The following is a 12,055-nucleotide window of genomic DNA, read 5'->3' on the forward strand; positions in this document are numbered from 1 at the left end:
AACATAAGAAACAATGAACACCAAATACAATCTTTCATAAATAAAAAAGCTTTTAGTAGAAGCTAGAAGATAAAGAAAACAAAGAGAGAAAATTATGTATAAGAAAAGATTGGAAATGAACATAGAAGAATGAACTACTCACCTTTGTTGGCGAGGGCTTCCACAAGAAAGTGTGGGCACAGAAACAGAAGTAACATTCTTGTTTCTAATAATATTATTATTACATACAGGGCATCAGGGCTCCACTAATGATTATTGCTTCCTCTTCCTACCCTTGCTGCCCCCGCCCCCCCCAACCAATAACTTTGCCATTTTCTACACCATTCCTTGGCTTCTCAAGAATGACTGTAGTCAAAAGAATTTTAGACTTTTTTATAGCCTTTGTTACTGATGCTAGTCCAGACAGCACTCATCAGGTTGAATTATTTTTTCTGACTAAGTAGAATTTGCAATTCGAGGTATAGTATTGTATAAAAATAAAAACTACAGCTCACCAGTTTGCTCTGTTGAACATCAATAAACAATTTATTTGATTGACCATCCAGTCAAACAGGCGGCCATACAATCCCTTTGCCATCGCATCTCTTGCAGCGTAAGCCTCCTTAACAGTGTTGTTGCGGGTTATTGTTTCCCCACGTGTTACAACACTGTTTGATGTCAGAGATTCAAGCAGATCACTTGGTTCTAAGCCAAGGAGACGAGAAACTAGAAACAGAGCAAAATAGAATTACTCTTCCAGGCAAGTGTAGACATTAATGCAACTTTATCACTCCAACCACCTCTTTAAGCTCGTATATAGCATGGACAGGAGATAGATGCTACTCTTGCAACAATGTGCAAGGAACAAGATACAGAATACACCAGGATATTCAACATCTAGGTCAACAACATTAGGTAATTAGTCTAGCACTAATCCTCATCATCATTTTGCTGTAGCTATTACACTCAAATTATAAATTATCTTTTTGAATCAACTTATCACAGGTTTTTTCAGATATTCTGTAAGCCTCTAGCAAATGGAGACTGAATTTTGTTATCTGTTTACTCCTTCCAGTTCCCCATGGTTACTTATTTTATTTTCTTGCCCTTGATTCACTTTTTTTGTATTATTACTTTTCAAGTTACCTACACCTGGCTAGTAACAACAACTTGTAACTATTGCATTACTACGCCAGTACTGTGCTCAAAACATGCTTATCATACACTTTGTTTGCTTATTAATTTCATTATTTATTAGTCATTCTGGTCTTTACAAGTCTCTTTATCATTAATACATTTCTCAATGTGCAAAAAAACAGTTGCTGTCTCAAGCCACTCCAGACTGTCTTGGAAATTGTACGTGGCCCAAGCCTTAAAGTGCAGACTATTCAGGATATTTCATAATCATCACCAACTTCTTCTTCTTCTTCTTCTTCTTCTTCTTCTTCTTCCTTTTTCCTTAAGTTTTAACAGGGTGGTTCCTCAAACATATTTTTCAGTAGCCAACATACCTCTTCTACTGTACCTGCATTTGAGATGAACAGTATTGAAAGAAAGCACTACTACAGTAAGAGATCACATTTGTTTTAAGTTCATAAAATTGAACCTTTCACTAACTGAAAGACCAAAACCATAAGCTTACAGTGTGATGTACAGTTGTTATGTGCTACAATGACTTACAAAACAATTTCAAATATGAGGCTAATATTTAAACAACACAAATATCACTACAACTTTCACAGAGATGCATTCACAACAAAATATTTTGTTATAGGAACAACAATGATTCCTTAACAATGTCTCTCAATGATGTGGTGATCAAGTAGCATGTGCCTCTGCAGCAGAAACTAGAACATTGCTATGCGATTTTCTGGTTCATGCTTTGGTTGTCATGAACAAACACTGTAAGAAAACAGCTTGGATGGATGAATGAATGAATGAAAGAACGCAAACTAATTCAAGCCAGAATAGAGAGTCAAAGTCATCATAAACTAGGGAATAACAGTGCAGTAGTAATCATCACAAGCCCAATGTAACAACAGGGTCCTCTATTGCCAAATTGTTTGTGACATGCTGCTTCTGGCTTGTTGCAGTAACAATTTTGTAAATGTAGTGTGCTGGAGGGATGGCTGCTCAATGTTATTTACAGAGCCCTCTACTGGCACACGACCCATTAGTATTATTTGTGGACTCCAAACTGTTGTTGCTGTCTGTCAGGAGCTAAAATTTCTCCATTTCTATGCTTTCCAGACAACATAACCAGTGCTCGAACAGTCCACGGGTGTACTGTCGGTTCATAGTGTCCAACAAAACCAGTGTTATGACATTTTTATATGCACAAGTTCACCACTGCACCTTATGAGACACATAGGTGGTGATTTTATACTTTTAGATTATGGTAATTAAGGGTGCTTGTTCCAGCCTGTAGCAACCACAGAGCATGATTCATCAAATCTCAGTTCATGCTAATCCTACATTATTCCTTATGAGTGTTACTGTACATTTTCTAGCTTCACTTGGAGCTTTACATTCAGACCTGTGTATAAAATCAGGCACTATCTGAGACCCTCTTCATTATGTCAAGTGGTATTCTTAGTGGTGCTTATATTTTCTTGCCACTTTCAGTAAGAAAAAAACAGAGTATGGAGTTGATTACAATTACTTCCTTCTGACAAACATTTATACAGCTTTCTTCTCTTGACGGAGAAGCTGCTTTAAATATTCAAAATGAGAGAAGTCAAATCCTATTTTTAAAGCCTCCCAACTAAATAGGTAATCATTTTTACACCATAGTCTTAATCTTTCTTTCAGTCTTTCACTTAGTTGCTTCTGATATGATAAAACTTTTGCAACTGAAGTACAACATGATTTCTTTACAGTTTCCTTTTGAGTTAATTTTTTCAAAACTTAGTTAGAACAAATATCTTCTTACTGGAAGAATGAATGACAGGACTTGTGTGAAACACTGGAACACTAAGGTTTTGTATGAAAAATAAAGTTATATAATTAATTTACTTTTTTTCAGACTTGTCTGCAGCTCAGGTAAATATTGAAATTCATTTGCTGCAGAACTGTCAGATTCTGTTAAAGGAGTCAAAAAGAAAATGGTCCAGCCTGTCTTCAATTTTCAATGGGATGCATTTTTTCCCCTCTAGTATCAAGGTACAACACTATAGTGCAGGGACTTCAATATGTACCAGAACTGCAGATATGTACCTTTAAAGAAACCGTCCACTTATTATTGATTTGTAACTTTTTTTTACTTGTTAATTAAAACTTTATGAATATACCTTGTAACCTTTAATAGAGAAACTTTTATAGTTTCAATTTAAAAATCACAAGCAACATAAATAAAAGTATAATTATCTGCATCAGCAGAGATGAGAAGATGGCAATAGGAAGGGTGTCTCAGACTTAAATTTGTGGTTGAAACTAATTATTCTGTGCAATAACTCCAATGCTCATTACTTGAACAACCAGCTTAATGATAATGAATATTTCATGAAATTAAATTGTAACCAACATTTTTCGGCTAATTGTTCAATGAAGTACACATATATAAAAGGAAATATGTATGTGTGTATTAAATTTTAAGATATAAACATATTTCATTGTATACCTCTATGCAGCGGTGCCAGGTCTATCACCCTGCTTTTATTATCAGTGTTGTCCTGACTAATAACTTCCCCAAATTCCACATCACCCAAATGGAGAACTGCAGCTATAATCCTATAAATAGTGTCAACTTCTTCTTCACGAAAACCAAGAAGCCTAAATCCTTCCTTCACTTGATGGAACCTGCTTACATTAGTCTGAAACAGATATTAATGTGTTACCTAACATACATTAAATGTTTGTACAAATGATACATTATAAGTTAATACAATGATGTAGTGCACGTGCACAACATGACAGTTGATCACTGCAGTTTTAGTCCCAACAGATATAACTTTACAAAGTACATTTCTGAACCACAGTAATTAATGCTGGGACGGAAAAAGCATGTTTTGATTTTACTGTAGTGATTGGTTAAGAAGCAAAAGGGTCAGTTAATTTTCACTGGAATTAGATACTTACACCAGCAAGTAGGATACTGACAATGTTCCAGTAGTAATGGGTATACATTAGATGTGACTTTGCAACTGTTTTCCTTGAATTTATTTCTCTATTAAAACTATTTTACAGTGTTATAAGTATATACTTGATACTATCACCATACAGTTTCATTTTATGGGTTATTATTTGTAGCTGACTTTCTTCTTAACTTCCATACAATGCATCCAGATTTTTTTTAGTAATTCCAAAATGTAATGGAAAGGAAGTGGTCAAATTTTGCACTGCCTTTCATTTAATTAGTCAGTCGAGGATGGAGTATAAGCAACAGTCTGTATTATCCTGCATCACTGATCAGAGATTAGCAGTACATGGACTAGGGAATTACTGTCACATGTATAGGCTGCCATTAACATCGCACCACAGATGGCTGTGTTTGGAGTGGAACCATGATAAGGAAGCATGGAGTGCTGATGAATGGTGTCGCACTGCATTGAGCCACAGCTATGTGCTACACTGGATGACAACTTTTGAGCAATGAAATTACAGTGAAATCCAGACCTCTGTAGCTGCTTACAAACACTGATAAATATCAATGGGGACAGCTGAAATTGTGTGCCCCGACCGGGACTTGAACCTGGGATCTCCTGCTTACATGACTGCTCTATCCGACTGAGCCATCGAGGACACAGAGGATAGTGAGACTGCACAGATTTATCTCTGGTGTGCTCCCTGTGAGATCCACATTTCCAACTTATTGTCCACACACTACATTTGCAGTGCTCTTGCCTCACTATACTGATTATTCGCAGCAATCTACAATCTATCTACCAAGAGTTTGAGAAAATGAGTATATAGAGCGTCTGCCTTGTCAGCAGGAGATCCTGGGTTCAAGTTCCGGTTGGGGCACACATTTTCAACTGTCCCCTTTGATATTTATCAACACCTGTAGAGCTACAAAGGTCTGGATTTCACCGTGATTTCATTCTTCAAGAGCTGCATATTCATATTCATACTTGTCAGCAAGGCTGGTGTTGACCTGGGGAAAGGTCAATTCTTTCCTTGTTTTGGAGAGGCCAGCAGGGTTTTGTGGGCAGCTATCAGGTATGACTTAGGTCATGGCTGGTAGTGACTGAGGGGACTCTTGATGGCACAGTGATGTCACAAACATCCTACACCCTCATGTGTTGCCTCTCATAGTGTCATTTTTAACAAAACATGCTTTTACACACATCTGCCTGTACAGTACTGAGGTACTCTCATAGCCAACAAGATACCCAGAGCTGCCCCCAATACAGCATGCGGGATCAGCTTGAATGTCAACTCTGTCAGTGCCAATATCCGGGATGTCAAGGACCAGTTATGAGGTGTGTTTTTTAAGTAACTACTGTTTTGATATTTAAAAAAGAGGTGCTAAGATATCTCAATAATTTTATTTTTACATGAAAGCCTGTACCTTAATCTACTTTTCTACATAATTTCCATCAATACTGAGGCACTTGTCATAAGGTTGTACCAGTTTTTTAATACCCTCCTCATAGAAGTCTGCCGCCTGACTTGTTAACCACTGCTTCACCACTGTTTTGATTTCATCGTCTTGTAGACACTGACCGCCCAGGTGTTTCTTCAAGTGCAGGAGCAGATGGTAGTCACTGGGCGCAAGATCAGGACTGTATGGAGGGTGATCTAGAGTTTCCCTTCAAAAAGATGTGACGAGATCTTTGGTCTGATTCGCCACATGCAGATGGGCATTGTCTTGCAGCAAAATGATGCCCTTGCTCAACTTGCCACGTCTTTTGTTTTGAATTCAACAGTGAGATTGTGCAATATCTTACAGTAAGCTGCTGCATTGATTGTCTCCTTAAAGGCAGAAATTCCACAAGTAATACTCCTTTTCTGTCCAAAAAACTGTACACATAATTTTCTGGGCAGAAATTGTTTGCTTAAACTTCACTTTTCTGGGTGAATCTGAATGCTGCCATTCCATGGACTGTAGCTTTGATTCTAGTGAGACATAGGCCACCCATGTTTCATCACCCATAACAATTTGGCTTAAGAAATCACCACCATCATTGTGGCACCGATCAAGGAAAGTCTGTCTAAACGTTTCATTTTGAGCACATCGGTCAACACTTTCAGTGCCAAACATTCGCATAATTTTCAGTAATTCAAGTGCTCGGTCACAATGCCATACAAAACACTATGAGTAACATTAGGAAAGTCATCCCACAAGAAGGAAACCATAAAGTGTCCGTTTTCTCTCACTTTATTGTCCATTTCCTGCACCAAACTTTAATTAACAACCGAAGGATGCTCACTCCGTTGTTCATCATGCACATTTGTGCGGCCGTTTTTAAATGCTTTCAGCCCACTTTCTTACCATTCCATCACTCATAATGTTTTCTCCATAAACTGTACAGATATCACGACGAATATCGACCACTTTTAGGCCTTCAGCACTAAGAAATCTTATAACAGCTCATACTTCCCAGTCAGTGGGACGATTATCGGAGGCATCTTAAACACTCAGTACACAACGTAAACAAGGAAGAATCAGACTATAATGGCGCCAGTGCGTAGACAACAGACGTAGGCACCCAGTGCGCATTCGCAGAATGCCAGCCACAGTGCTGCAGCCGCGCTGTGGCAAAACAGTACTTACTTAAAAAACACGCCTTGTACAACAGTTGTGGACAGTTTGCCTCAGGAGAGGGTACAATGGCTTTATGACACTCCTCTCAACTACATCATTGCATGCATCCAGGCCAAAATCTTATGGATGTAAGACCACTTTACACAGTTGGAAGACTGAGAAGATTTTATTTATGTTAATAAAACATCTGTAATGAACTACTATGCAAGAGGAAAACTGTTGCCTTCACAACAGTAATTCCTTGAGCACAAAACAAATATAGCCCTTATATATCTCAATTTTTAATACTTTTTTTCGCAGTGCCTTTTGCTTCATAATGTAGTATCACAGCACAAGAAATTCATAACTAATGGAAAGCAAAGACTGAAATAAATATGGTTCCCATAAGTGATACATGTCAAAATAGAACCCATTTCTAAGACATCTAGTAAAACTGGAGTGAAAATTAAGAAAAACAGTTTTTGTTATTTGCATCTAAAAACATTGGAATTTTTTTGTTTTTCAGTGTGTAATGGTCCTCATGTAACACTTCGGAATTTCTGAAGGGCAAAGTGCTTATGCCCATTCTTTACAGTATAATTATACTGAGACCACAAAAAGTAAATCAATAAAATAAGATATTTTCTAAAGGTAGTAGTAGATCATAAATTCATACACTGTATTCTCTCTTCACCTTCTGTCATACCTTCTTAGTTTCTGGATCTTGCAGGTCACCTCCAAGGTATTTATGATGTATCCTTAGAACTGGATCCAAATGAAACTCAGAGAGTCGACCTTCATGTTCTAGACCATCATACATGTAGTAAAAGATATGGAAGTTACGTTCTCCCCTTAAAAATAAAAAATTGTTAACAGGGAATCCAACAGAAAATTATATTCAGTTTATTTTATCAGGTCATGTGACGTAGCCCAATACTTACTGTGCATGCTGGCAAACACGTGACTGCTCCAGTAAATAAACTGCTATTCTCGCTCCTGTAACCTTGCCAGATTTCGTCATTGTCAAATCCAGGTACTTCCCAAATCTGGAGGAATTTGCATTGATCCCTGTCTGAGCATTTCCAAATGCCTCCATTATGGGATTCACTTGAAGAATGCGCTCTTCCAAATTCCGATTAGGAGCCTGAATTTTGGATACTCTTAATCTGTTATACATTTAAACATTTGTAATAGTTATAGTGCAAGTTGAAAAACTACTTACTTTTCCTAAATACACTAATTGCTTGAGAAGCAAGTTAGCACTTTCTGTTTTCCCTGCACCACTTTCACCACTTATTACAATTGCCTGATTCTGGCGCTGATGCATTAATGCTTGATACGCTGCATCAGCAACAGCAAAAATGTGTGGTGGGTTGTCTGACCGAGCTTGTCCTTTGTATCTTCTCTGCTCCTATTTAGATTAAATATCTGATTAATAAACAGGTGAGCTATTTGTTGCATCATGACAATAAGCCACTATTTTTTTTATCTACCACCCTTTTGATGATAGGCCTCAGGAAGGACTTGTAATGACATTATACCTTACAATGAAGTACACTCGTTTAATGGTTTTGCATTATAATGCTGCACAAATGACGGTACTGAAATAATGTTCCTAATTTTGCATCTAGAAATCAATTTGTTTCTCCAGAACTGGGTCTCATAAATGTTCCCTTCATGTAAGTGCCCTTCATAATTACTGACACAATCAGAAATTGTACTCTGCATAAAAATAAATCTTAGTAGATCAGAAGAATTAAAATTAAGCTCTGTTTAGTCAAGTTACTAGATGCAGCATCACACTGATAAAATGCCGCCAGATGACTGGTATTTAAAGATACAGAATCACGAGTTAGCTTATGGTGAACTGCAGCTTTCAGAAGACCATATTTCTCTTATATGTAAGAGGATAGAACAGTTTGAAAGCTGTCAGTTATTTTACAAACCACATTATTCAATTGTATCACAATTTTTTTTTAAAAATGCCTTTATGCTAGTTTGATTTTTACCTTTACATTCTTCTACATCCATTTCAATTCCTTTAAAGAAATTAACATACCTGGTCAGAATAAAGTCCTAGGTCCTTGAATGGATTAACAGCAACTAAAATGTCACCTATGTAAGTGTATATTTGAAATTGTTCGTATCTTCTCTGTAACTGCTCTACAATGCCATCCTGAAAAACAAACCGAGACCTTAAGATATTCTAAAACTCAACATAAGGACCAGTACTATGATATATAAGCTACCACACTGAAACAAAATTTCTGTGTTCAGATTTTAAAATTGTTCATTTATGACTGAAATTAACACATTAATGGAAAATCCTGGGTGGAATACAAGCAATGGGATGAATTAAAGATAATCACTCTTCACGTAGTGGAAGAGTTTAGCAGTTGATACACAAAAAAGAAACTGATTTATGCTCTATGTGCCTTTCAACTGCTGAATGTTGTTATTAAATAATGAATTGTTTGTAGAAGAACTAGATTAAGGGGATACGTATACTCCAAGCAGCCATATCTTTAGTTGTAAAATTATCCCCCCCCCCCCCCCTATTAAATTTTAATAGTACTTGAAATACCAAAGAGTGTCATAGAAGTAGAAATCTCTTGCTTTAAAAAAATATTATGCTTGTTTTTAAATTTGTAAAGCTGTTTCTATTGGATCATTACAAAATCACATTAAACAGTTGTTGGCATGCATAATCTATTGAAGACCTCCCTGAGCCTCTCAAATGCAGTCATAAATTTCACCATGTAGTTCACGGTTCCCTCCAACATAGTGTGTAGCAGAAATCTAAAAATCAACATTCCCCTCCCCTCCTCATTTATTCCTTGCCTTCTGGGATTTTGCTGTTGAATCTCCTGTAATGTAAATTCAGTGTGCAGAATATTAAACTAAACAACAAGTCATTGCTTTTCTACCGGGGGATCAAGAAGTCAGTATAAATTTTGAAACTTAATAAACCACGGAAGAATGTAGATATAGCGGCAAAAATTGGCACATGTGCTTGGAATGACATGGAGTTTTATTAGAAACAACCATATTACTAGACACGTGAAAGATCTCTTGTGCGCGTTGTTTGGTGGTGATTGTGTGCTCAGCCGCCACTTTCGTCATGCTTGGTCTCCCAGGTCCCTAGACCTCAGTCCATGCGATTATTGGCTTTCGGGTTACCTGAAGTCGCAAGTGTATCGTGACCGACCAACATCTCTAGAGATACTGAAAGACATCTGACGCCAAGGTCTCATCATAACTCGGACATGCTTTACAGTGCTGTTCACAACATTATGCCTCAACTACAGCTATTGTTGAGGAAGGATTGTGGAGATACTGAGCATTTCCTGTAAAGAACATCATCTTTGTTTTGTCTTACTTTGTTATGCTAATTATTGCTATTATGATCAGATGAAGTGCCATCTGTCGGACATTTTTTGAACTTTGGTATTTTTTTGGTTCTAATAAAACCCCATGTCATTCCAAGCATGTGTGTCTATGTGTACCTCACTATCCACATTATTCTGTGATTTATTCAGTTTTTAAATTTATACTGACTTTTTGATCATCCGGTATAATGAATGAAATATTTCTGCACTGATACTTTTCACTATTGCCATAAGTGGCATGGCAATCCATATTTCAACTGAGAAAGTAACAGAAAGTTAAATATATGGAATGCTTTCTTCAATGTTTATGATCTGAAAACAGTATACAGTATTGCCCATAGAAGTATGCAGTAAATTGGTCAGACACAAGAACAACAATGATGAGAGTATGAAGAATCTGAAGACACCATGTAGACTGGTAATTAAGAAATTTCTGTGTGGTGGATAGAGAGAGATTATAACATAGCTCATGATGATTACCATAACATTAGTTCAATTCAGAGAATCTAAAATTCAGAGAATCAGGGACAATGCCTTAACATTAAAATAAAAGAATGGTACTCAGCAGCAGCAGCACCGAGAGAGAGAGAGAGAGAGAGAGAGAGAGAGAGAGAGAGAGAGAGAGAGAGAGAGAGAGAGAGAGAGAGAAGCAGAAATGGAGTTAGAAGATGGTAAGTCATGTGTATGGTACCACTCTTTCTTATAGAAAAAGCAACTGTGCAACTGTATAAAATGATACAGCCACTCCCAGGCTCATTATATCTCATGTCCAAAATGACCTACTAATTGACCTCAATGGCCAACATTCTGAACAGTTTCTAATTAGTAGACCCAAACATACAACCACACTAATTTGCAATTGAACAATAAGACAGTCTATTGGGTGCTTCTTGCAACAAATTATACAGAAACATCTTAAACAAAATCAGAATTACTACCTACCAATCTCTTCTTTGTATTTACTTTGCATACTTTACATCCTTGAAGGACTAACAGTGTGCAAAATAAGGTAAAAGGCAACAACTCGCCAATAGCACTGACAGAAAATGGTGCTCATTAGCTTTCAAGCTCTGGCTTCTTTTCTCAAACTGTTTTCTTTTTCTTGTGCAGCTGCTGAGTTATCTGCATTTCCCACTCCTGCCTCAAACTATCCTGTTATGTGTCTGTATGCAACATTCTGTTATGAATGGTTGTCTTTCCCTTATTTTACATACCACTCCACCCAGGAATGTCCATTAATGTACAAAATAAGTTTCTTGTCTGCTTAATTATTCTACTACAATAATATGGGGAATCAACGTGTTCTGCTCTGGCTGAAACTAATTAGTAACATCTATCAGAGTGAAAGGGGAATAGCCAAAGGAATATTTGAGCTTTTAGGACATGTATATTTATTTTCTTTGCAATATAAAATAATGAATACTGTGCGTGATCAAAAAAGCAAAGAGGAAGGTTAATGTCTGTCTGAGTTGTTAGAGCTGAAATAATGGTACCGAGGATGGAAATAATTGTGGCCTGCTTGAGGATCCAACCAATCATTTTGGGGAAACCACAGGTAATCTAAGTTTAAGTTAAAACGACCAGATATGATTCTGAAACCTAATACTGTTGAAAAAGAAGCCTGTGTTATAGCAACTGTACTACTTCACTCACTACCGATGCAATTTCCTATCCCAAAACACCTCTATGGGCAGAAATGTAGTTCTGAGAGAGGATGACTAATTTCTTTTGAAATTTCAACCATTTTTCATGTATTTTTGATTCAGTTGATTCAGAAGTGTTGCAAAGTATTCATCAGTTATTATTTTACCCTCTGCAGAATCCCTTTTGCATCAAAGAAATCCATATCTTTTCCAGTAACTGACATCACCTTCATATTTTTTTGCTGCAGGGCCACTGGTTCCCAATCACTGCTTTCGTCGCCACTTCCTTCTTGGCATGGCGTGGTGAACAAATGTTTCATCAGCTCAAGGATAAATATTATAAAAAGGACAGACTGCTA

At 37.0% G+C, this 12,055-nt stretch overlaps 1 protein-coding gene across 6 annotated transcripts in view; it reads right to left on the minus strand.

The window, feature by feature from the left end:
• The window catches only part of LOC126267943 (myosin-IIIb-like), a 522,034-nt gene that overhangs the window by 60,175 nt on the left and 449,804 nt on the right, over positions 1–12,055 (minus strand). For all 6 annotated transcript variants that reach the window (XM_049973257.1, XM_049973258.1, XM_049973255.1 and 3 more), the window contains 6 exons: positions 8,724–8,840; positions 7,887–8,075; positions 7,606–7,808; positions 7,371–7,515; positions 3,599–3,791; positions 495–705 (listed from right to left, as the gene is read on the minus strand). In XM_049973257.1, coding sequence (XP_049829214.1) covers positions 495–705; positions 3,599–3,791; positions 7,371–7,515; positions 7,606–7,808; positions 7,887–8,075; positions 8,724–8,840 — 1,058 coding nt within the window. The remainder of the gene's footprint in view (positions 1–494; positions 706–3,598; positions 3,792–7,370; positions 7,516–7,605; positions 7,809–7,886; positions 8,076–8,723; positions 8,841–12,055) is intronic.

This window comes from Schistocerca gregaria, chromosome 4 (assembly GCF_023897955.1).
Source record: "Schistocerca gregaria isolate iqSchGreg1 chromosome 4, iqSchGreg1.2, whole genome shotgun sequence".
In the NCBI taxonomy this organism is placed as follows: domain Eukaryota; kingdom Metazoa; phylum Arthropoda; class Insecta; order Orthoptera; family Acrididae; genus Schistocerca; species Schistocerca gregaria.